General features: G+C 45.3%; 1 protein-coding gene across 1 annotated transcript in view; it reads left to right on the top strand.

Moving 5' to 3' along the window:
* LOC120061638 (plexin-A1-like) overlaps positions 1 to 27,500 on the top strand; it is a 151,883-nt gene that overhangs the window by 90,561 nt on the left and 33,822 nt on the right. The window contains exon 10 of the mRNA XM_039011540.1: positions 9,250 to 9,450. Within this exon, the coding sequence (XP_038867468.1) occupies positions 9,250 to 9,450 (201 nt within the window). The remainder of the gene's footprint in view (positions 1 to 9,249; positions 9,451 to 27,500) is intronic.

The raw sequence follows: 27,500 nt of genomic DNA, 5'->3' as shown, positions 1-27,500 counted from the left end.
ATTCTGTTCTGTTACTGTAAAACCAATGCTCTCTCTCTGCAAAGCTGCATCTATAAACGTGGCTAAGTGTCTAGTCTCAGGAAAGACAATTTGGCATGCGTTCATACAGGGTGGTGGAGGGGCCGGTCTGTGGGGAGCTGTTTTTTTTGGGAAAAGGTGTGTGAAGAAATGAGTTAAATCTCTAAGGGGAGAGAATATCGAAAATAGGGGAGGTGAGAGGCGACACATACAATTGAGGTTTTGTGGTGTCAAAATGATGGACAAAATGCTGGACTAAATGTCATCAGTCAGACAGCCTGTTCTTTCCCCTGAGCTGAGCTGTAATCCAACCAAACCAAACACATACACTATCCTCCCAGCACTGATATGTTCTCCTTTTGGTGCATAGGTTACCATGGTAACATTGAATAGTCCATATCAATAGGCTTGTTACACACAGATGCCATTATTTTATGTTGCACAATGCCAAGGTCACCATTTGTCCTTTCTTTTGATGGACTCTGTGTGCACCATAGTCGATAATGGAAAGAGTTCAATTGAACCCAAAATGTATATAAAACAACGGGTTTCAATGGAGGAGGGATGTTGGGTGGCAAGGAAAATGCCGCAACATTTCGAAATAATGTGTAAGTAAGTCATTATTCCATTATCAGTCTTATCACCAAGTCACACTCAACATTTACAGTATCTGTATGCCCGGTGATATTCCAAAATACATTTCTCATAGTTGTGTGTCCACCAGCATCGTAACTAAGTCCCCCACTGTAATGATTAACATTAGCAAATCAAATGTATATCAATCAACATCTGCCTGACAGTCGATAGACAAAGGAGCACATTATATCCAACCAGGCAGAAAATTGCTTGAGTAAGCCGCACTAGAGAAACCCATCAGGATAAATTAATAAACAAACAAACAAACAAACATTGAAACAAACAAATGTGTTTCCGCTGTGCAGGGTTGTCATGGACAGTGGTTGTGGGTAGGGTCTGTAGGTCTGGTAGAAGTAACGTCTGTCTGTCTGCAGTCAGTCTCGAACAATGTGATGGACTCGTTTCAGAACTGGGCTTAGTCAAACATTCAAGTCCCTGATAGGAGGGCTATGCCCAAAACATGATCAAACGATCCGTCCTTATGGAGTTCCTACATGCAGTAACTCTACGCTGAGTGTACAAAACATTAGGAACGCCCTCCTAATATTGAGTTGCACCCCCCTTTGGCCTCAGAACAGTCTCAATTAGTTGGGGCATGGACTCTACAAGGTGTCGAAAGCGTTCCACATGGATGCTGGCCCATGTTGACTCCAATGCTTCCCACAGTTGTGTCAAGTTGGCTGAATGTCTTTTGGGTGGTGGACCGTTCTTGATACACACGGGAAACTGTTTAGCGTGAAAAACCCAGCAGCGTTACACACTCAAACCGGTGCGCCTGGCTCCTACTGTACTACCATACCCCGTTCAAAGGCACTTAAATCGTATGTCTTGCCCATTCACCCTCTGAATGGCACACATGCACAATCCATGTCTCAATTGTCCCAAGGTTTAAAAATCCTTCTTTAACCGGTCTCCTCCTCTTCATCTACAGTGATTGAAGTGGATTTAACAAGTGACATCAATAAGGGATCATAGCTTTCACCTGGATTCTCCTGGTCAGTCTATGTCATGGAAAGTTCCTAATGTTTTGTACACTCAGTGTATATTATAACACCCACTGGGGGAATGAAACACTTCTGCTATTTTTCCTTGTCCAATTCATAACCATTAGAGCAGCTGTGGCTGTACAGATGTAAACATGGAGATGGAGATTAGTCTTTATTAGCTGATTATTACAAGAAGCGTCAAAACACCAGAGTAAGGTAATGTGTATCTCTGTTCTCCTCCTGTCACCCACATTTACTGCTCTGGAGGGTGAAATATAGGCCTAGTGTACTTCCTTAGATTAAGATATTACACATTAGGCTTGCTTTGGTTAACACCAGTTAATACTGGTTGTCAAAGTCGCTGATTTATTTGTGGCTCTATTTGTGGCTCTATGTTTGATAAAGTATCTATTCATGGTAAAACCTGGAAAGTAAAAGCTACTTCTCAGTCCTAATTTCTGTATTCATGCATTTAGACATCCTCAGTGCCTCCTCTCTCTCCTCCACATCTGCCAAGCATAATTCCTTCCTTCCCTCGAATTTACAGTCTCTCATCTGGCTGTCAGGTGGATTTTTTCCTCCGCCCTCTCCCGTCTCTCTGGTGTTGTGAAAGCATTTTTGCTGTGAGTACACACAGGCATGCACACACACACACACACACAAATACACACACACTAGAGGACGTACGTCCAACAGCGTCATGGTGAGCTGCAATGGCGCTACAGTAAATAGACTGTAAACAAGCAAGGGAGGATGAGACCTGACAAGCACAAGCTCCAACTCTCAGCCCTGCTGAAGTTTGGCTTTCTCCATCCCCAGTGTCACTACTGAGAACAGCCCAGCCAACTCCACCACTACTGCAGCCAGCCTTACGGAATGGGACAGACATCTGTGGCTGTGCCATTAACACTAGAAGTGCTGGGCCCGGAGGGACCCTACTTGAAGCCAATGACACGTCTTTTGGAGGTCAACGTTCTAACAGTCGAATAAATAAATGTCATATGCTATTGGAAAAAGACTCCTTTGGTTGTGTTTAAGAATATAAAATATAATACAACATCAAAACATTTTCAGTAGTTTGTGTTACTGTAGGCTATATGTAAAAACGAAAACCACTAAAAAGCCCACAATTCAAGTGTTAAATCGATCACAAAGAAATCTCTTCTAATTTTGTTTAAGAAATAGTATGGTAATAAGAAAATGTATTTCAAAAGACAGAATAGCACATTTGAAGTCTTATTTTGTTACCAGTCTTTGCTTAGTAGTCTGAGCTGCATGCCGCGGCGTGCTCACGTGCATGGAACACCAGTTCTTCTTGGAAAAAGTGATATTTTGAAATGGAGCTCACCTCACCTGTTTTAGAAACTGCTCTTTCTGATACTAAACAGAAATGATGTGCATGTGATTCTGTAGGAGGATTCGAAAAAGGGACTTTTTGGCACTCTGTTTCCCTGCTTCAATTGATCATATTGTCAGACTATTGTGAGTTGAATCTTGTCTTCAGGCTAACTCTATTATTATACGTATGTGTTCAGTTAGTTTTGATATAGTTTAGGTGTAGTTTTGATATAGTTTAGGTGTAGTTTTGATATAGTTTAGGTGTAGTTTTGATATAGTTTAGGTGTAGTTTTGATGGGCCATCATCAGCTGGGCAGGCTGACTGGCGGTGAATTACTAACGGTCAATTCTGGAGGTGAATGAGGGCCAGGGAGGAAAAATGACATGACCTCTTAAAACTGCTTATAACAAATTCTGTTTGTGATATTTCAGTTATTTCAACATACGTGTGTTACAGATGTAGGATCTTAATTTGAGCCAGTTTGCTACAGCAGGAAAATAATCCTGCAACAACAGGAAATGTGAATTATTATGTGGATTATAATGGTTCTATATCTGGTTCTCCCCGGTGCTGCCTCGCGCTCAGGGATCCAAGCCTGCCACTGATCTGCACCTACTTTAATTATTCAAAGTGTACTCAATCTTCATTTCCAGATGCCACAATGTCTGTCCTCTTAATGGAGGCTGGGGAGGAATTCTACATAGAAGAGTTGAGATCCTGGTGACAGCTTCTTCATGTGGGGTTTGGTCCAATGACACCATCAGGGCCAGCTCCACTTCCTGTATTTTCTCTTGAGTAATTCCTACTCATCTAATGCTGCTGTCCTAGTTTTCCCCTTCAGAGAAAGTACTGACTCACGAACTCCCCTTGCAGCATCAGCATAATACGAGATCAGTGATCATGTTTCATGTTTGGTGCAAAGCTAGTTCTTTTACAGTTTGTACAATATTAATAATGCTATAAACTGCACTAAAGTATTATTAGCCAAGTGGTCAGTATCTGTGATTCCGTAGCAGATTTCTCCCAGGAGTTTTTGAACGGGCATATTTCATCTCCCCAGCGTCGTCCGGGTTAGGGTTTGGCCGGGGTAGGTCGTCATTGTAAATAAGAATGTGTTCTTAACTGACGTGCCTAGTTAAATAAAGGTTAAATAAAAAAGAAAGAAAGAAAGCTCTCTGGGCTCTCCCTACTCTCCGTGCTCCATCACAGGAGGGCCCAGGAGTGGGCGGACACTCCAAAAGCCTTTTCATGGTTCAAAGTAGCTTTCATTTAACCGCTGAGCTCTTCTGATAGCCTCATGATGTCTTATCTAGCACAGTTTTAACACTGTCTCACCACAGGACTAGACCTTGGGGACTTAGTTCATACAACCCAATGACTGTTACTCTTTACGACTTTTGTCATAGTAATATAATTACGTAGTTAAATAATATAGTTCTGTACAGACGTATACCTGTAAATAGGTTAATTATGGTTGTTTATTGCAATGGTATCTTATGGTCCTTAACACAACCCAATATCAATTGTCTGAGCTCAGTGTTTCCTAGCATCAAGTCTGTGTGTTGATCTGGTGTACCTACAGTAGAACAACACAGCCCTGGTGTTGCTTATCACATTTATTAATGTCTCTGCATACAGCCCAGATACAGTGGCACAGAAACAGACAGAACCATCTCTGATAAAAACAAAGCCCAGAGCTCCATTGTGTTTGACTCTAAACAGCTCAGCTCTGTCCAAATGAAGAGGCCAGCGGGGAACTATTGGATTCGGCAGGGAGCGGCCCGACAGGCCTGAAATCACTGAGAAGTCTTGATGGATATGATATGCTGCTCGCTGGCCCTCTTGACCTGTCTGCACAGTATTCTTAGGAGAGATCTATGGGGACGTGTATTGGCTCGCATGAAACCCAGCAAAGTGAGATCATATTATTCAGCGTCTGTCCGTCCTTGTCTCCCTCGGGAGATGTAGTCATCAGAGCCCTTTTACCTCTTCCTCTTTCTCTCTCATTCCCCTCTGTGTGTTGGGTTGGTGTGCGTTGCGCTGGTCGATGTGGGCCCTGCTCCTTGCTAGGGGGCCAGTTCACTGGGCTGTATCGGTAATCCATAAGGGCGCTCGGCAAATCTCTACTCGCCCCACCTCGCCTCGCCCCACCGCACACCCTTTCTGTCAATCACAAAGCTACTCATCTATCAAACCCCCATGTCGCCAGCAGTGACACCCCATTCTTCATGGTGGATTGGGATTGATCAGGGCGCCTGGAGGAGGAGGAGGCCCAAGAGGTCACAGCCAGCAGCCCGCACCCCACAGAGAACACCTTAGCATCCCATGATGACATCACCTCATTACTCTAGGGTCATTCAAGGCCAATGGGAGATCAATGAGAAATCATCTGCATGAGAAACTAGGAAGACCCTCATTCCTCACTCTCCATGGCCTACAAACCCTACCCTCTCCCTCTGCTAGTGTTTTTAGAAGAATCAGAGTTCATCCCTGTTGTAGCAGTCTCTCTCTCTCTCTCTCTCTCTCTCTCGCTCTCTCTCTCGCTCTCTCTCTCTCTCTCCCCCTCTCTCTCTCTCTCTCTCTCTCTCTCTCTCTCTCGTTCTGCTGTTTGTTATGTGAGCCCTGCTTAATGTTCTCAGACTGCCACCTCGGCAGTGTTGCACGGCTTGCTGGGAGGGGATGGCTGGATGGTAACAGAAATATGTTGCCAGAGGGGGCATGGCTGGAGGCTGCGTTTCGGCAAAACAAACACCATGGAGACGAGCAAGCCATACAGAGCTGCCAGGGCCAAGCTAGCACTAACAGGAGGATATGGGGGAAGTCGAGATGAGTCTGGAGCCAGAAACTCATCTTTATCTGCTGCTGGCCGACTCCTTATGCCTTCTTCCTGTTTGCCCTCAAGACAGGTTTCTCTGCAGCGCTCCGGCTCCCAACCCCAGGGTTAGATTGGGGTTTTGGAGCAGAGACAGCTGTAAGCTCTGCCTCTCTCTCTCTCTCTCTCTCCCAGAGATCCAGCCTCGTCTTTCCCCCAAGGGGTGGATGGTAACACAAATAATCAGCCAAACACTCTCCCCTTTGGTGAACCCCTGACTCTCCTCCTGACTCTCATTCCCACCTTAATAAACGTCTGTATGACTTCCAGGGCTGTATCTCACCTCTGCCTGACTCCCAGCACCAGGGGAGAGAGGGGGAAGAGGGGGAGAGAGGGGGGAGAGGCGGAAAAACGGGGGAGAGAGCATTGAGAGCAGCTAACCTAACCAGGCGCCCCAGCTCACACACGCCTCTCTCTCTCTCTCTCTCTCTCTCTCTCTCTCTCTCCTTCTCTCACTCTGTCATTTCTAAGGAAATAAAGGAGTGAAAAATAAAACAGAGAAACCCCTTCAAAGGAATCCCCTTGGTAAACCGTTGTTCCATTATATTCCGCAAGAGTGCAATCTGATACGCACTTTTAACTCTGTTTTGACACCTGTCAGGACTGGTAATTAAATAGTTTCGATTTTTTCTTCACGACTTTTTGGTTCCTCGCCTTATTTTCTCTCTTCCCCCAAGTTGTGTTCATCATCAGTTCCCTTCTGAACGTGGCGGGTCTTTGTCTCCTGGCTCTGGCTGATGGTTGATGGATTTGGCTGGGCTGGGTGCTGAGAGCTGCAGCATGTGGTTCTGGCTTGGCCCGCAGTGCTGATCCAGTACGCTTTGTGTCTACGACCCTCCAATCCACGCCAATGCACCAGACCCCTGGGGTTTCTGCTGCAGGCGGGCGGGCCGTGTGTTGGCACAGGTGGGACCAGAGTGTGGTCCAGACTGAGGTCTTAGCAATCTGTCTGTCTTTGTCTCTGCACTGTCTGACCAGAGACACATGTTTTACATACCATAGAAGGAGGCTGTGGTCTGTCTGACCCAGATAGTGGGCGATAGCAGCGTTCCACCACTGGTTGGGTGGGAAGACTGTTTGACTTCTTTGTCCTAGAGACAGACTGATAAACACATGAATGTGTGCACACATGCACAAATGCACACACACACACACACACACACACACACACACACACACACACACACACACACACACACACACACACACACACACACACACACACACACACACACACACACACACACACACACACACACACACACACACACATCCATACACACATACATGTACACACAAACACACATACACAGTCCCTATCAGAGGCTGGAGGCAGTTCATTAAGCGTGTTGTTTACGCTTGTCTGTTCCTCACCTGTGTGCACTGAATACTAAAGCAAATGGCTGCCTGGCCACCAGCACAACGTCTCGTTCAGACTCAGCGTAGCCCCCCTGGAATTGATCATCCTCTCTCCATGCCGCTTTAGAATTGGGGATTCATTCACAAGCCCCATTATTCTTGTTTCGCTATTTGGGTTTGTGCCTATCGGGAGGAGAATAGGTATCACCCAATTCCATTACGTCCAATGATTATTTTGGCCCGCTGTCTTTCTGATTCAAATTGCAATTTCAAGTCATTACCTGCACTTAATTTAACGCTGGTTTAGCAAAGCACAAACTGATTTACAAATGAGCCTGCAGACCAGGGAGACGATGTTGAGCTAATAATGATTAAAGAGACCAAAGTTACCATGAATATTTTGGGAGTATTGCCATCCCAGAATATTACCGTACCCGACACTGTTTATTTAAGGTAATATGGACCTCAGAGTTCCTTATCCTCAGTAGTATCGGATAGTCTTCAGCTATTGGCTAATAGCTCCCTATTGTCTTGAGGCGACTCCTATATATTTCTTCTTAGCTTAGCTTAGCTTAGCTATCAAGAGTCTTCCATTGTCTCATACGTAGTAATTGAGGACAAAGACAGGTCTGTCCAGATTCACAGGGAAATTGCATAATCATATATTTATTTAGGAGAGGAGTTGGTGGTGAGGAGAGGAGAGGAGCGGAGGAAAGGAGGCAAGAGGAGAGGTGAGTAGGGGAGGGAAGACGGTAGAAGAGAGGAGAAAAGAGGAGAGGAGGAGATAAAGGGAGAGGAGAGGAGGAGAGCTGTGGTGGAACACAGTTTAATGGCAGGACAGCAGTGGAAGCTGTCCAATGGAAGCGCCTAGCTGCCTGGTGTCACGCAGACCTGTGTTGATTTCTGAGAAGGAGTCTGTTTACACAGCCCAACTCATGATAAGAGGCTTCACTCACACACACAGGAATGATATTCACAGTCCTCAGTATAGAGTATACTAGACACTGATCTACCAGACCTGGAGTCATTCACTACAACATCTCAAACATCTACAAATGTTGATATTGGAATAGTTTTGGCTTAAGGTACAGATTCATGACATATTTTTTGTATTTAGACTTGGCCCTTTGTCTATTCCTGCTGACCAAGGCTGTCTGCTGTCTGGACTTGGCTTGTTTGTCCAGCATATTGGCGTTGACTCAGTTGAATAGAAAGAGAAACAACACATTTCATTCACTCACATTAGCATGGTACTGTTAATGTATTTGCTATGTAACTGTTTGGAAAAGTAGTATCTTTTCTGTACAGCCTGTCGCTAAATCTTGTGTGGGAGAGGGTGACGTCTAAAATCAACAAACACATTTTTCCTCAGCCAACTTTGGCCAGCGAGTGGGACACATGACAAATGTGTCTGTGGTGGCCCATCTTCCGTTAGTTGATGTATTTCTTTAGCCGCCTGCTGCTTTGCCCCTGTCCTCTCCAGTGCCCTCATGTTGGGCAGAGAGGGGTCAGGGCCAAGAGAGGAGACAAGACAGCACTTGCTGCTCTTCCCACTGATCGTCTGGACTGGACTGGCTTTTTGGCCCAGACGCTGTTGGCGTCCGTACCCACTAACACAGCCCTGCCAAAACCTTTCAATGGCATTAACACTTGAATGGCTTCATTTTGTTTTGTCTCGCTAATCCGTTGGCATGGCAACAAACTATGTGGTCGCTAATCACTTTGCCACCCCCCCCTCCAAAAATATGCCAGTTTCTCAGAGCAATTAGGCCCATTACATGGCTTTATACAATTATAAATACTGCATTCCTCTTGTCTTCGTCACAGTCGGAGGTGTCTGTACATGTTGTATCACTCTGTGCTTAAAATCTCACACACTGTGCATCAAGACCACTTTCAAAATCACTAATGCTTTATCGACATTATACCAGCATGCTATACTTACTTCTCCCGTCCAGTAAATCTCCAGTCCACCATTTCCTTACTTTTACCTGCTTACAGAATAGAGGGCTAACCACGGTCTTTGTCCCTGTTCCCAGGAGTGTCCCCAGATCCTGCCATCCACCCAGATCTACATCCCAGTGGGGGTGATGAAGCCCATCACCCTGCTGGCTAAGAACCTGCCTCAGCCCCAGTCTGGACAGAGGAACTATGAGTGTATCTTCCACATCCAGGGAGCCACCTACAGCGTCACCGCCCTGCGCTTCAACAGCACCAGCATCCAGTGTCAGAGGACCTCGGTGAGTACCATACCTGTCCTGTCTTATTCTGCTGTCCTACCACCCCCCAACCCAACCACCATCCTAGTCATACAGTGTAGTCATACAGTGTAGCCATACAGTGTAGTCATACGCAATGCATGATAAAGGTTGTGTTTGTTTCTGTGTGTTTCTCTCTGTGTGTTCACTTTCTAATATGTAAGCATGGAATAGTTTTTTCTCTGCTAGCCAGAGTGGTTCTGTCTTCTTGCTTTTATCTACTTTGGTTTCTCCCCACCTCTCTGCCCTGTTCTTTTCAAATCTCTTAGTATGCCATTTAGTTGTAATAATAGCAGCAGCAGCCGTCCTTTGCCATTATCTGCCTTGCTCCCCTCTCCACCAGCAGCTAACCTACCAGGCTCCCCAGCTCACACACGCCTCTCTCTCTCACACACGCCTCTCTCTCTCTCTCTCTCTCTCTCTCTCTCTCTCTCTCTCTCTCTCTCTCTCTCTCTCTCTCTCTCTCTCTCTCTCTCTCTCTCTCTCTCTCTCTCTCTCTCTCTCTCTCTCTCTCTCTCTCTCTCTCTCTCTCTCTCTCTCTCTCTCTCTCTCTCTCTCTCTCTCTCTCTCTCTTTCTCTCTTTCTCTCTTTCTCTCTTCGCTCACTCTCCTTTCTCTCTTTCTCTCTTCGCTCACTCTCCTTTCTCTCTCTCTGTCTCTGTCCGTCTCTCTCTTCTCTCTAACCATTTCTCTTTTTTCCCCCCACTCTCTGTCTCTCCTTCATTCAGCTGAGCTGTAGGTTTGTCCAGCTAGCTCAGCCTGGGAGGACAGTGCTGTAACCATTCAGGCTCAATGAAACACAAGGCTGTGTAATCGCTTTAACGGACTGCCATCTGCAGTCATTAACGGGTAGAGTGGGCCTGTGCGTTTGACAGTGGTATGACACTCGTCTGCGCTTCTTTATCGATGGCCATTATAGAACTCTCTCTCCTCTCTCACTCGGGAAACTCTTGGCTCTTCTGAAGGGAAGCTAATTACGCAGCTAAGAGCACGAGGAGAGCTGTCTCACTAAACAGGCCTTTATCGACTGTTTGCTGTTGCAGCCATTTCAAATCAACAGCTTCTGCCCGCTCAGCCAATGGCATGCCATTTCTCCATTCGATTTTAGCAGCAGACAGAACGATATTGGTGTGAACGTTGAGCTAGGGCTGCCAAACAACTGGCTCCACAGCAAGGGGCCAAGAAAACGTTGTAGCTGTCTAATGGTAACAAACAGCAAGGTGTTATGGTTAGTATGCATCGCGCGGCAAATGTTTTTTATAAGTGTATTTGTGCTCCCTTTCAGCTTGTAGGGCGAGGCCAGTCCAGCTGTCTCCCAGTCTGCCTCCCCCTCTCTGGATGCCGTCTCTGGGTAGTCAGTCAGTCAGGGTGCTGCCTGCTGGTGGAGGGAGGGAGACACACTGAAACATGTCGCCGCCGCTGTTCAGCAAGCCAGACAAGCTGTCAATTGGAATAGGGAACGGCAATTTCAGCCGTGTTAATTTCCGTAGTGCAATCACGGCAGTTAAATGGGACCATTTATGAGTTACTTAATGTGCTGTGATTTTAGCATGAGTGCAGCATGTCTCTGCAGAGCTTATTAAGACATGGTCCCAGGGCTCGCACAGTGAAGAAGCTGAAATTCACTACCTTCGTTCATCTGCTTGCTCTGCCTTAATATTTAGCCTCACATTGAAGTGGTGTACTGTTTTCCTTTCAGGAAGGCCAGGGCTGCAAGTAGAACACATAACCATGTCACATAAGCAGTTGCATTCATGCCTTTTCTTGACAAATGTCAATAAACCAATAAGGTCCGGCAAGCAAAGACCTGATACAAAATACATGTAGAAATGTTCTGCTCAGTGAAATGAACATCCAACCAGTGTGGAGTTGTGACAGTGTGTGACAGCAACTATGTGAGCTTATTACAGTATTATATGCACTATGTCCTGGGATTTACTGTGATCTTCTATGCAGAAGAACCTTACCTTCTAACGATTATTGTGTGGCTTGTGAGCATCAGAGTCTCAGCTTTTCATAGGTGGGCCATTATAGTTTGTAGCTCAAACCGTTTGGACTTTACAGACGTTTTTGTGAGAAGAACCGTTTTCGGGATCCGCCCTTGTCTCAGAAACACCGCTCCAGCTCAGCCCCCATTAATCACACAGACTAATGGTTGATATCAGTGGATGCAGAAGAACATCCCAGCAGTCTCAAACACAATGTTTAAAAGGGGTTAGAAGTCCAAAACGCACCAGTGTTACCGTGGGATTCAAGAGAGGAAAGTTAAGAGCACATTTACCATGGCACGGTGGCACAGGGGTGGTCAAACTGAAGACTGTGACTTTTTCTAGCTTGTCAGACATGTCATCAGAGACCCAAAGTCCTTTAGCATGCATTCACTGTACCCGCCTGGGCCCAGACCCATTCAACCCTCAATGATGGCCTCCTTCCCTCTCACTGGCCAAGTCACTTTACAGAACCATAAAGGTAGCATTAACATTACAGACAGAAGTCCAGTTAGAGACTACTCCAGCCTTGACCTGTGATGGAGCCCAGATACATCCTCTCACCATTAGATCAGTAGTAGTTAGTTGTTCGCGTGGGCTTCAGATGTATTGACCTCTTCCTCTCTAAAACACGAACAGAGGGAGTTAATAAAACATGAACATGCGTTAAGGGAAAGAGCGATGGAGAGCAGTCTGAGAGACTCTGGCTAAGATGGAGAGAGAGAGAGGCAGTCTGAGAGACTCTGGCTAAGATGGAGAGAGAGAGAGAGAGTAAGGCAGTCTGAGAGACTCTGGCTAAGATGGAGAGAGAGAGAGAGGCAGTCTGAGAGACTCTGGCTAAGATGGAGAGAGAGAGAGAGAGTAAGGCAGTCTGAGAGACTCTGGCTAAGATGGAGAGAGAGAGAGAGAGGCAGTCTGAGAGACTCTGGCTAAGATGGAGAGAGAGAGGCAGTCTGAGAGACTGGCTAAGATGGAGAGAGAGAGAGGCAGTCTGAGAGACTCTGGCTAAGACGGAGAGAGAGAGAGGCAGTCTGAGAGACTCTGGCTAAGATGGAGAGAGAGAGAGGCTGTCTGAGAGACTCTGGCTAAGATGGAGAGAGAGAGAGGCAGTCTGAGAGACTCTGACTAAGACGGAGAGAGAGAGAGGCAGTCTGAGAGACTGACTAAGATAGAGAGAGAGAGAGAGAGAGAGAGAGAGAGAGAGAGAGAGAGAGAGAGAGCGAGAGAGAGAGAGCGAGAGAGAGAGAGAGGCAATTTGAGAGTCTCTGGCTAAGATAGAGAGAGGGGGGGGGGGGGGCAGTCTGAGAGACTCTGGCTAAGACGGAGAGAGGACGCAGAGAGCTGTGGGTTGGCAGCCACTACATTGCTGCCTGCCATAAGCTGAGGGACAGTGTCTGACAGACCAATCAACCTGCACATGTCCTCTACTGTATGCTTATTGTTATTGTTCAATGTATGGTTATTTTGACCCTTGGTTATTACTGTTGTCCCGTTGTCAATTTTGATTCTTATTATTTTCATATTGTAAATATCCAAAGTAAGCTTTGGCAATATGTACATTGTTACGTCATGCCAATAAAGCAAATTGAATTGAATTGATTTGAAATAGAGAGAGAGAGAGAGAGAGAGAGAGAGAGAGAGAGAGTTCCAAATTGAGCAGCAGCTGCTGAAAAGATTAGCTCCTACAAATATTGAAATTTACATGGTTTTTAGAGTGAAGTACATCGGAAAAAAGCAAAAGAAAACTGCAAGACTGAATAAGAGACAAAACAAGCAACAAACGAAGAAGATAGGCTTTTGAAAACGAACTATTTTTCATGAAATTGTACAGGTATCTTAGCTAGCTGAATTGTTTACCAGTTGCTAAGCAGTTGCTAGCTAGCTAACAAAGAATATCTAGTTAACAGTAGAAAAGAAAAACAAAATAAGACAAAATAAGGACAGAAGACACAGGACATCAAAGTAAAACAGTCCTCTAAAGACACAAGAGACAATAACACAAGAAACAACGCTTCTATTGCAACATTGTAGCCAACATCACCAGCGTTGCTATGGAAATTGTTTACCCACCAGACATCCAGACAGAGAAAGCTAAGAAAGGTTTCAAAGGTTTGTTGATGGGACAGAACCACGAATGCCTGTTTGCAGATCTTACCAGTTGCAAAACAAGAGCGCATTTAATATTTAATACCAAACGAGGGCACATATGGAAAAGGGTTATTTGCAACCATTTCCCTTTCTCAAAAAAAGAGGCATCAGCCAAAGATGTCAGATCAGCATTTTTGAAGAAGCTGACCAGAGCAACACGTATCAAACAGTAAACTTATATAATAATGGAACTGTATTGATACAAGGCAATGATTCAAGCCTCCAGGCTTTAGAGAATATGTTTGCTACCCTAAAAGTAGAAGCTGAACTCATCTCAGAAACGGAGGGAAAAGAAAAGGAGGGAGATGGAGAAAAGCAGGCCCCAACGGTCTCTGTGACCCAGCAAGAAGCCCTCAGTGTCCCTCTACCTACCTCACCTGCTGCAGACAGATCCAAGGACATGCCTACAACACCAAGAACACCTGCTATGCAACGTTTCCACAACACCCTCTCTCTAGTCGAAGCAGAGGTCATAGAACTCAGAGAGAACAAGCTTCAAGAGGAGGACACTGTCCAGAAACTAAAAGAGATGAAACAGTTCTGGGAGGAGAGCAGAGCATCTATTGCTAAATTAGAAAGCAGAATGTACACACTGAGTCAGACAAATGATGACCTCAGAGACCATCTGAGCACAACAAGAAAGGAGCTAGAACAAAGAGAGAGGTACATTGACACCCTCAACTAGCAGCGAGTCATTATGTGCTCTGCATCTAGAGAACATGTCCACCAGCTTGGCATAACACAAGCAGAACCTGAGACCAGCATGGCCTCCACCACACAGCCTGATGACACTGCACCAGCCACCCAGTCTGCTCCAGCCCAGGTCAGAATACCAGTCTCCCAGTCTGCTCCAGCCCAGGTCAGCCAACCAGCGTCCCAGTCTGCTCCAGCCCAGATCAGCCAACCAGCCTCCCAGTCTGCTCCAGCCCAGGTCAGCCAACCAGCGTCCCAGTCTGCTCCAGCCCAGATCAGCCAACCAGCGTCCCAGTCTGCTCCAGCCCAGGTCAGCCAACCAGCATCCCAGTCTGCTCCAGCCCAGATCAGCCTACCTACCTGCTTCCCAGTCTGCTCTAGTCCATGTCAGCCTACCTGCTTCCCAGTCTGCTCTAGCCCAGGTCAGCCTACCTGCTTCCCAGTCTGCTCCAGCCCAAGTCAGCCAACCAGCGTCCCAGTCTGCTCCAGCCCAGGTCAGCCAACCAACGTCCCAGTCTGCTCCAGCCCATGTCAGCCAACCTGCTTCCCAGTCTGCTCCAGCACAGTGTGCTCCAGCCCAGGTCAACCTACCAGCCTCTCAGTCTGCTCCAGCCCAGGTCAGCCAACCAGCCTCTCAGTCTGCTCCAGCCCATGTCAGCCTACCTGCTTCCCAGTCTGCTCCAGCACAGTGTGCTCCAGCCCAGGTCAGCCAACCAGCCTCTCAGTCTGCTCCAGCCCAGGTCAGCCAACCAGCCTCTCAGTCTGCTCCAGCCCAGGTCAGCCAACCAGCCTCCCAGTCTGCTCCAGCCCAGGACAGTATCAGCACCTTTTCCAAGGACCTAAATGATGCGACACTTGGCAGGGACCCACACACCCATCAACCCAGCAGCAGAGGCCCCCCGCTCCACTTTCTGAAACAACAGTACCCCCACCATCCCCAGGAGAGAAGAGCCAGACACGACTTATTACAGCACAGCTCTACTAGACCAGGCCCAACACAGCACAGATTTACCAGACCAGACCCGGCCCATCACAACACAGCTCTACTAGACCCGGCCCATCACAACACAGCTCTACTAGACCCGGCCCATCACAACACAGCTCTACTAGACCAGACCCATCACAACACAGCTCTACTAGACCTGGCCCATCACAACACAGCTCTACTAGACCAGGCCCATCACAACACAGCTCTACTAGACCAGACCCATCACAACACAGCTCTACTAGACCAGACCCATCACAACACAGCTCTACTAGACCAGGCCCATCACAACACAGCTCTACTAGACCTGGCCCATCACAACACAGCTCTACTGGACCTGGCCCATCACAACACAGCTCTACTAGATCAGACCCATCACAACACAGCTCTACTAAACCAGGTCCATCACAACACAGCTCTACTGGACCTGGCCCATCACAACACAGCTCTACTAGACCTGGCCCATCACAACACAGCTCTACTAGACCAGGCCCATCACAACACAGCTCTAATAGACCCGGCCCATCACAACACAGCTCTAGTAGACCCGGCCCATCACAACACAGCTCTACTAAACCAGGTCCATCACAACACAGCTCTACTGGACATGGCCCATCACAACACAGCTCTACTAGACCTGGCCCATCACAACACAGCTCTACTAGACCAGGCCCATCACAACACAGCTCTACTAGACCCGGCCCATCACAACACAGCTTTAGTAGACCAGGCCCATCACAACACAGCTCTAATAGACCCGGCCCATCACAACACAGCTTTAGTAGACCCGGCCCATCCCAACACAGCTCTACTAGACCAGGCCCATCACAACACAGCTCTACTAGACCCGGCCCATCACAACACAGCTCTACTAGACCAGGCCCATTACAACACAGCTCTACTAGACCAGGCCCATCACAACACAGCTCTACTAGACCAGGCCCATCACAACACAGCTCTACTGGACCTGGTCCATCACAACACAGCTCTACTGGACCTGGCCCATCACAACACAGCTCTACTAGACCAGGCCCATCACAACACAGCTCTACTAGACCAGGCCCATCACAACACAGCTCTACTGGACATGGCCCATCACAACACAGCTCTACTAGACCAGGCCCATCACAACACAGCTCTACTGGACCTGGTCCATCACAACACAGCTCTACTGGACCTGGCCCATTACAACACAGCTCTACTGGACCTGGCCCATCACAACACAGCTCTACTAGACCAGGCCCATCACAACACAGCTCTACTGGACCTGGCCCATCACAACACAGCTCTACTGGACCTGGCCCATCACAACACAGCTCTACTGGACCTGGCCCATCACAACACAGCTCTACTGGACCTGGCCCATCACAACACAGCTCTACTAGACCAGGCCCATCACAACACAGCTCTACTGGACCTGGCCCATCACAACACAGCTCTACTGGACCTGGCCCATCACAACACAGCTCTACTGGACCTGGCCCATCACAACACAGCTCTACTGGACCTGGCCCATCACAACACTGCTCTGACCACTACTCCAGGGTCGGACAGAAAACTGTCCTTCAGAGAAGTACACCACATGATGCAGTCCACACCATGTATCATTCAGATCATCAGCCTACATATGCTGAGGTAACCTCTAGCAAAAGACACCTAGAACAATCAGACATAGGAGAGGTGCACCAAGTACTGCATCTAATATGCGCCAACTACTGCATCTAATATGCGCCAACTACTGCATCTAATATGCGCCAACTACTGCATCTAATATGCGCCAACTACTGCATCTAATATGCGCCAACTACTGCATCTAATATGCGCCAACTACTGCATCTAATATGCACCAACTACTGCATCTAATATGCGCCAACTACTGCATCTAATATGCGCCAACTACTGCATCTAATATGCACCAACTACTGCATCTAATATGCGCCAACTACTGCATCTAATATGCGCCAACTACTGCATCTAATATGCGCCAACTACTGCATCTAATATGCACCAACTACTGCATCTAATATGCGCCAACTACTGCATCTAATATGCGCCAACTACTGCATCTAATATGCACCAACTACTGCATCTAATATGCGCCAACTACTGCATCTAATATGCGCCAACTACTGCATCTAATATGCGCCAACTACTGCATCTAATATGCGCCAACTACTGCATCTAATATGCGCCAACTACTGCATCTAATATGCGCCAACTACTGCATCTAATATGCGCCAACTACTGCATCTAATATGCACCAACTACTGCATCTAATATGCGCCAACTACTGCATCTAATATGCACCAACTACTGCATCTAATATGCGCCAACTACTGCATCTAATATGCGCCAACTACTGCATCTAATATGCGCCAACTACTGCATCTAATATGCGCCAACTACTGCATCTAATATGCGCCAACTACTGCATCTAATATGCACCAACTACTGCATCTAATATGCACCAACTACTGCATCTAATATGCGCCAACTACTGCATCTAATATGCGCCAACTACTGCATCTAATATGCAGAATATTGGGTTAGACAGACCCTTTAATTCACACACACACATGCGCACGCGCGCACACACACACACACACTCACAGGATTGCAGATTGCATTAGGTTGTACTTATTTTTTGTGCAATCTTGTTTCATTCTTATTCATTTGTTTACAACTATTCTTTATTTTATTGGCACTGGCATTATAAAAATAATTCTATGTAATGGTGTATGTGTGTATATGTGTCACGTTCCTGACCTTATTTCCATTGTTTAGTCTTTGTTTAGTTGGTCAGGACGTGAGCTGGGTGGGTATATTCTATGTTTTGTGTTTCATTGGTTTAGGTGTGTCTTATTGGCCTGATATGGTTCTCAATCAGAGGCAGGTGTTTTATGTTGTCTCTGATTGGGAACCATATTAAGGTAGGCTGTTTTCACTGTTTGTTTGTGGGTGATTGTTCCTGTTCGTGCGTTCATTGTTTTTTCTATGTTCACATGTTCAGGACTGTAGCGTCGTTGGTTTCGTTCTGTTTATTATTTTGTTCGTTTTGAAGAGTATTCAAATAAATATGGATACATACCACGCTGCGATTTGGTCCTCCTCTCTTCCACATTACGACGATCGTTACAATATGTATATATATATTATTATTATTATGTTTTTTTTAATGTACTTTACTCAAACCAGTGATTATCACTTATGATAAATGAGATCATTAACTATCAGCTCTTGGAATATCCAGGGCCTATACTCTTCACATTTTGGTTATAAAACAACAAATCTAGAATTGATTAAAAACATCAAGGGACAGGACATCATAATCCTACTGGAAACATGGTGTCGTGGAGACATAGATACTCAGTGTCCCTCAGGCTATAGAGAAAGTTTACTACCATCAATCAAACATAAAAATAAACTGGGCCGAGACTCGGGTTGAATCATCATTTGGCATAAGCAGGACTTAGCACTGAAGGAAATGAAAAAAGGTACTAATCACATTTGGCTAAAACTTAACAAAGGTACAATCTATAGTGACAATGATGTGTACATATGTGCAGCTTATGCTCCTCCTTCAGATTCATCATATTATGATGATCCATTTTTTGACAATCTCCATACAGAAATCATTACATTTCAGGCAGAGGGTAAAGTGCTTCTTTGTGGAGATTTCAATGCAAGAACAGGTTCTGAGCCTGACTACACTGATGCGGGAGGTAACCACCACATATTTGGACACCCCTCCTTGTACAGTAGCCCTATTATAAATAATAGAAACAGTCCTGACCAAATACTGAACAAAAATGGGAAGGAGTTAGTACGTCTATGTCGAGCCTTAGGCCTGTACATGTTTAATGGTAGAATCAGAGGGGACTCTTTAGGTCAGTTTACTTACTGCTCAGCTCTTGGGACAAGTGTAGTCGATTATGCCATCACTGACATTGACCCCTCCTCCATTAGTGCATTCACTGTCAGACCACAGACACCATTGTCAGATCACAGTCAGATCAACGTGTTTCTGAAGAAATTAACCGGCATTATTCATTCAAAAAAACTGCCCAATAAACTCTACAACATAAACCAATCATACAGATGGGCTCCAAACAGTGCAGAGGGATTCATTGAAACATTGAACTCAAATGAAATTATGAACTCTATACAGTTCTTCAATAACTCACAATACCAAAACAATAAAGAAGGTGTCAATTCGGCTACTCAAAACATCAATTGCATATTCCAAAAAGCAGCATCAAAAGCAAATTTGCGAAAACCAAAGAAATGCAACATCAGAAACAAAAAACAAAATGTTTCTGACAAATGGTTTGATAATGAATGTAAAACAATTAGAAAACACCAAAGACAAATGTCAAACAAAAAACATAAGCAGCAAAACAACCCAGAGCTACGATATGAATACTTTGAAACTCTGAAACAGTAGAAACATACACTGAAACGGAAGAAATTGAATTATACCAACAAGACACTTGATGAAATTGAAAACGCAATTCACCAAAATCAATTCTGGGACATGTCGAACAATTTAAGCACAACAAAGCCACAAGAATTAGCCATACATTTTTTTACATTTTAGTCATTTAGCAGACACTCTTATCCAGAGCGACATACAGTAGAGTGCATACATTTTACATACTGAGACAAGGATATCCCTACCGGCCAAACCCTCCCTAACCCGGACGACGCTATGCAAATTGTGCGTCGCCCCACGGACCTCCCGGTTGCGGCCGGCTGCGACAGAGCCTGGGCGTGAACCCAGAGACTCTGGTGGCGCAGCTAGCACTGCGATGCAGTGCCCTAGACCACTGCGCCACCCGGGAGGCCATACAAGATGAAGGAATTTGGAAAACTTATTTTGATAATCTATACAAAAAAGAATCTATACAAAAAATCTATACAAAAATCTATACAAAAAGAAGACTTACAACAGCACCAATTAGAAATTCAAGAAAAATGTAACATCCTTGAATCAGTCATTAAAAACAACTAACATCCATTAGATTACCCAATAACCCAACAAGAACTAAATGAAAAGCTCAAATCTATTAAATCAAAGAAGGCTTGTGGTCTAGATAACATAAGAAATGAAATGCTGAAAAACAACACACCTGAGTTGCAAAATGCTGTGCTTAAATTGTTCAACATGGTTTTAACTTCTGGCTGCTTCCCTGATGTCTGGAACCAGGGGCTCATCTCCCCTATCCACAAAAGTGGAGACAAATCAGACCCCAATAATTACAGGGGAATTTGCGTAAACAGCAACTTGGGAAAGGTTTTCTGTAGCATTTTGAATTCAAGAATTCAAAGAATTCAAGAATTCGCACTACTGACCGTATATACACCTTACATACACTAATTAATAAACACCCCAAAAAAAGAGGTCAAAATCTTTTCTTGCTTTATTGACTTTAAAAAAGCATTGGATTCTATTTGGCACGAAGGGCTATTCTACAAAATTCTCCAAAGTGGGCTTGGTGGTAAGATGTAGGACTTCATAAAATGTATGTACACAGAAAACAAGTGTGCAATAAAAATCAAAAACCAAAGAACAGAATTCCTTTCACAACGTCGAGGTGTGAGACAAGGCTGCAGTTTGAGTCCAAATCTTTTCAACATTTATATCAATGAATTAGCAGACATGTTGGACCATTCTCCAGCTCCAGGACTCACACTATCTGACACAGAGGTAAAATACCTGCTATATGCTGATGACTTGGTACTTATATCACCAACCAAATAAGGTCTTCAACAGAACCTTAATATTCTAGAGCAATATTGGAATAATTGGGCCCTGGCAGTAAATAAAATAAAAAAAAATAAAATCATGATTTCCCCCCCAAAAAACTGATGTCAGAAACACAAATATTAATTCACCCTGAACAACACCATAATTGAACACACGAAAAATTACACATACCTTGGTCTGACCATATCTGCATCGGGAAACGTTAATATGGCAGTGAATGCACTCAAAGAAAAAGCCCGCCGAGCATTGTATGCAATAAAAATGAAATTATTCAAAATCAACATCCCAATTAGAATTTGGACCAAAATATTTGACCGTGTAATCCTACCAATAACTCTTTAGGGAAGTGAGGTTTGGGGGCCACTCAATAAACTGGACTTTAATATATGGGACAAACATCCAATTGAAGCACTAAATGCAGGATTCTGTCTGATAATTCTACAAGTCCAGAGAAATACACCAACTAATGCATGTAGGGCAGAATTGGACCGCTTTCCAGTAGTAATGAAAATATAGAAAATATCATAAAAATGTTGGCTACATCTAAATTCAAGTCCAAATTCAAGTCTGCAATTTAAAGCACTTCAATCCCAAGAGCTGAGCCCAGAAACGAGCCCTCTCAGTCAGCTGGTGTTGGACCTAACCAAGCTGACACCAGCACTGCTTCAAAAGAAAGAATTCCAATAAACAAAATCATGAATCAAAAGACTCACATTTACAACAAAAACTAAACAAAATCCCAAAGCCGACTAAATTGCTATCTGACCCTAAACAGAGAATATGAATTGGCTGATTATCTCTACTCTGTCAGAGATACGAAGCAGAGACAGATACTTACCAAGTACAGGCTGAGTGACCACCGATTGGCAATAGAAACCGGCAGACATAAAAAGACATGGCTACCCAAAGAGGAAGTATGTGGTCACTGCACGACAGGGGAGGTAGAAACAGAGATGCACTTTCTCCTTTACTGTGAGAAATATTCCTCACCAAGAGATTCATTATTCACAGAAATGACTACATTTATTCCAAATTTTAACTTATTAAACCCAGAGGAAAAACTAAAAATACTCATGGGCGAAGAAGCAATGGCTCCTCTTGCAGCCAAATATGTATTTGCCTGCCATAGCCTGAGGGACACTGAATAATAACATCTGCATAGTAAGCAGTAACTTACTTATTATGACTATTATTGTTATTACTAATATTGTTATTTCTATTATTATTGTTGTTTATCATTCCAAATAGTGGTGGCATGGGTAGTAGGGTGATGGTAATGAGAGCAGTGTAATGATAGTGGTGGTAGTAGTAGTAATGATGATGGTAGCTGTAGTACTGATGTAATGGTGAAGATGACAGTTATTTAGTTATAAGTTAGTTATAGTTTCATTTTCCATGTTTAGCTTTTTATATTTATTACATTTCTACTATATTGTTGTTATTTTTGTATTTACTTTTGTCTTATTGTTTACTACCATTTTATATTATTATTTGTTATTGTTTATAATTTTATTCCAATGTATATTGTATACATTGTTGCTTTGGCAATATTGACACAATGTTTTTCATGCCGATAAAGCAGCTTGAATTTGAATTTGAGAGAGGCAGTCTGAGAGTCTCTGGCTGAGAGAGAGACAGAGAGAGAGAGGGGGAAGAGAGAGAGAGAGAGAGAGAGAGAGAGAGAGAGAGAGAGAGAGAGAGAGAGAGAGAGAGAGAGAGAGAGAGAGAGAGGGGGGCAGTCTGAGAGAGAGAGAGAGAGAGAGAGAGAGAGGCAGTCTGAGAGTCCCTGGCTGAGAGAGAGAGAGACAGAGAGAGGGGCAGTCTGATAGTCTCTGGCTGAGAGAGAGAGAGAGAGAGACAGAGAGAGGGGAGAGAGAGAGAGAGAGAGGCAGTCTGAGAGTCTCTGGCTAAGAGAGAGAGAGGGAGAGAGAGAGGGATAAAGGCAGTCTGAGAGTCTCTGGCTAAGGGAGAGAGAGAGAGAGAGAGAGAGAGAGAGAGAGAGAGGCAGTCTGAGAGTCTCTGGCTAAGAGAGAGGGGGAGAGAGAGAGAGAGAGAGAGCGAGAGAGAGAGAGAGAGAGAGAGAGAGAGAGAGAGAGAGGGGCAGTCTGAGAGTCTCTGGCTAAGAGAGAGGGAGAGAGAGAGAGAGAGAGGCAGTTTGAGAGTCTCTGGGTAAGAGAGAGGGAGAGAGAGAGAGAGAGAGAGAGAGAGAGAGAGAGAGAGGCAGTCTGAGAGTCTCTGGCTAAGGGAGAGAGAGAGAGAGAGAGAGAGAGAGAGAGGCAGTCTGAGAGTCTCTGGCTAAGAGAGAGGGGGAGAGAGAGAGAGAGAGAGAGAGAGAGAGAGAGAGAGAGAGAGAGAGAGAGAGAGAGAGAGAGAGAGAGAGAGGGGCAGTCTGAGAGTCTCTGGCTAAGAGAGAGGGAGAGAGAGACAGAGAGAGGCAGTTTGAGAGTCTCTGGGTAAGAGAGAGGGAGAGAGAGAGAGAGAGAGAGAGAGAGAGAGGCAGTCTGAGAGTCTCTGGCTAAGAGAGAGGGAGAGAGAGAGAGAGAGAGAGAGAGAGAGAGAGAGAGAGAGAGAGAGAGAGAGAGAGAGAGAGAGAGAGAGGCAGTCTGAGAGTCTCTGGGTAAGAGAGAGAGAGAGAGAGAGAGAGAGAGAGGCAGTCTGAGAGTCTCTGGCTAAGAGAGAGGGAGAGAGAGAGAGAGAGAGAGAGAGGCAGTCTGAGAGTCTCTGGCTAAGAGAGAGGGAGAGAGAGAGAGAGAGAGAGAGAGAGAGAGAGGCAGTTTGAGAGTCTCTGGCAAAGAGGGAGAGAGAGAGAGGCAGTCTGAGAGACTGGGTAAGACGGAGAGAGAGAGAGAGAGAGAGAGACTGGCTAATCGATTGAATAAACAAGAGAGGTGTGCTGTAGTGTGGTCTACCGTGTGCTGTGGACTATCATTGAGTTTATTAGCTCATTGGCCCGTCTCTCTGCTGACCAGAGAACAGAACAGAGAGAACGACACATCCATCCTGCTCTAGTGTTTACACTGTGGATAACACCTCTAGTCCACCAACAGTCCATCTCCAGAATGGTGTGTGTGTGGATGGATGTGTATCGATGGAGCGCGTGTGTGTGTGTATCGATGGAGCGCGTGTGTGTGTGTTGAAGAGGTCATGAAGACACAGAGGATTCGTTTGGAGAGTTATCATCAATTCTGCTGCGCACCTAAATACATGGCAATTCAAATGAGCTGCTCGGCCAATCTAACCCAGTCGGCAGATTGACATGATCTGACAAGCTGATATCCTGTATCTGGGTCGGTTTTAGAGTTCTTCCTACATACTGTTTTATCAGGGAGTTAGAGTAGAGAGGGGGAGTCAGAGCGAAAGCTTTGAGGAGCACAGGGCAGAAACAGAGAGTGATATTATCAGGGAGAGCTTCACCACATTGGCTTCCTCTTTGGAAGATGGCTGGCCTCTCTCTCCCCTCTGGTAAGAAAAACACAATGATTAAAGTGGGAAAAGAAGGGCAGATCTTGTCCAGGATCTACCCGACAGCAACCTCTGACAGCAACCTCTGACAGCAACCTGTCAGGTGTCTTTGAGAGGATCCAATTATTTCCCGTGCAGATAAAATGATGATGAATTGCAGTGGTGCAGCGTTGTGACTGGCAGCCCTGGGTCCATTTAACTGGGGGAGAAAAGGAAATGGTAGTAAAGGGAGGAAAGGATGGGTCATCTAATGAGATGAGGGAACAGAGGGGAAACAGCTGTAGGGTAGTGCTATATAGGGCAGAGGGAGAGAGAGAGAGAGAGAGATAAAGAGAAAGAGAACAACAGAGTAGAAGAGGAAATTATAGAGCGAGAGAAAGAAATGGAGAACAACAGAGAGAAAGAGAGAGGGAGAGAAGGGGTTTATGTGACAGAACAGAACGTGAGGTGGTTGTCCCCAGCGTCCTGCTCCATGCTCTGGTGGCAGTGCAGCTGCTGATACTGCCGTGTGTTAACTCCATGCAGGGTAGTATAATGGTGTCAGAGTTCCCCTGCAGAGCAGTCCCCATCCCCCCTCCACCACCACCATGGACCCAGGGCTGGAGAGAAAAGGTTGAGCCACTTAACTGTAAACTGCCTAATGCCTGCTGTGTGGTGCTGTGTTTCCTCCATGCCTCAGAGCCCATCGGTTGGGAGAACAAAACACACGCAGACCACACAGCGTTTCATTCTGCTGTTAAACAACAAGTTGTTTGGAGAACATTAGATTTCCTGTTTTTTTGCAACGCGTGTAAAGGCTTTCTTCCAGGGGTGAAGGAGAGGACCAAAGTGCAGCGCGGCTAGTGTTAAACATGTTTAATACAAGAACAAGTGAAACACTACAAACATACAAAATAACAAATGTGCAAAACCGATACAGACCTATCTGGTGCAGAACACAAACACAGAGACAGGTAACAAACACCCACAAAATCCCAACACAAAACAAGCCTCCTATATATGAGTCTCAATCAGAGACAACGACTACCATCTGTCTCTGATTGAGAACCCACACTAGGCTGACATAGAAACAGACAAACTAGACACACAACATAGAATTCCCACCCAGCTCACGTCCTGACCAACTAAACACATACAAAACAACAGAAAACAGGTCAGGAACGTGACAACGCGGGTGAAAAAAGTGGAGCAAATTTGACTGTTCACAACGTCCTTATTTGACATTGCTCTGAGAAGGATTGGAAGACCATTATGCTTGCTATGAGGATGTATTATATATGTGTAGTACTGACACAACACAGTCTGACCAGGTCACAGATCAGAGAAGGATAGAGACACAACACAGTCTGACCAGGTCACAGATCAGAGAAGGATAGAGACACAACACAGTCTGACCAGGTCACAGATCAGAGAAGGATAGAGACACAACACAGTCTGACCAGGTCACAGATCAGAGAAGGATAGAGACACAACACAGTCTGACCAGGTCACAGATCAGAGAAGGATAGAGACACAACACAGTCTGACCAGGTCACAGATCAGAGAAGGATAGAGACACAACACAGTCTGACCAGGTCACAGATCAGAGAAGAATAGAGACACAACACAGTCTGACCAGGTCACAGATCAGAGAAGGATAGAGACACAACACAGTCTGACCAGGTCACAGATCAGAGAAGGATAGAGACACAACACAGTCTGACCAGGTCACAGATCAGAGAAGGATAGAGACACAACACAGTCTGACCAGGTCACAGATCAGAGAAGGATAGAGACACAACACAGTCTGACCAGGTCACAGATCAGAGAAGGATAGAGTCAATAACACTTGTTCAGTAAAGATGTTCACTGTCTGTTTATGCGTTAATGAACACATTGCGTGCATTTAACACACAATCACACACACACACACACACACACAAACGTCAACAAAACAAAGGAGATGATTGTGGACTTCAGGAAACAGCAGAGGGAGCACCCCCCTATCCACATCGACGGGACAGTAGTGGAGAAGGTGGAAAGTTTTAAGTTCCTCGTTGTACACATCACGGACAAACTGAAATGGTCCACCCACACAGACAGCGTTGTGAAGAAGGCGCAGCAGCGCCTCTTCAACCTCAGGAGGCTGAAGAAATTCGGCTTGTCACCAAAAACCCTCACAAACTTCTACAGATGCACAATCGAGAGCATCCTGTCGGGCTGTATCACCGCCTGGTACGGCAACTGCTCCGCCCACAACCGTAAGGCTCTCCAGAGGGTAGTGAGGTCTGCACAACGCATCACCGGGGGCAAACTACCTGCCCTCCGGGACACCTACACCACCCGATGTCACAGGAAGGCCATAAAGATCATCAAGGACAACAACCACCCAAGCCACTGCCTGTTCACCCCGCTATCATCCAGAAGGCGAGGTCAGTACAGGTGCATCAAAGCAGGGACCGAGAGACTGAAAAACAGCTTCTATCTCAAGGCCATCAGACTGTTAAACAGCCACCACTAACATTTAGCGGCCGCTGCCAACATACTGACTCAACTCCAGCCACTTTAATAATGGGAATTGATGGAAATTATGTAAAAATGTACCACTAGCCACTTTAAACAATGCCACTTAATATAATGTTTACATACCCTACATTACTCATCTCATATGTATATGTATATACTGTACTCTATATCATCTACTGCATCTTGCCATCTTTATGTAATACATGTATCACTAGCCACTTTAAACTATGCCACTTTATGTTTACATACCCTACATTACTCATCTCATATGTATATACTGTACTCTATACCATCTACTGGATCTTGCCTATGCCGTTCTGTACCATCACTCATTCATATATCTTTATGTACATATTCTTTATCCCTTTACACTTGTGTGTATAAGGTAGTAGTTGTGGAATTGTTAGGTTAGATTACTTGTTGGTTATTACTGCATTGTCGGAACTAGAAGCACAAGCATATCGCTACACTCGCATTAACATCTG

The sequence above is a fragment of the Salvelinus namaycush genome, chromosome 16 (assembly GCF_016432855.1).
Source record: "Salvelinus namaycush isolate Seneca chromosome 16, SaNama_1.0, whole genome shotgun sequence".
Taxonomy (NCBI): domain Eukaryota; kingdom Metazoa; phylum Chordata; class Actinopteri; order Salmoniformes; family Salmonidae; genus Salvelinus; species Salvelinus namaycush.
This window is presented reverse-complemented; position numbering and strand designations above follow the sequence as displayed.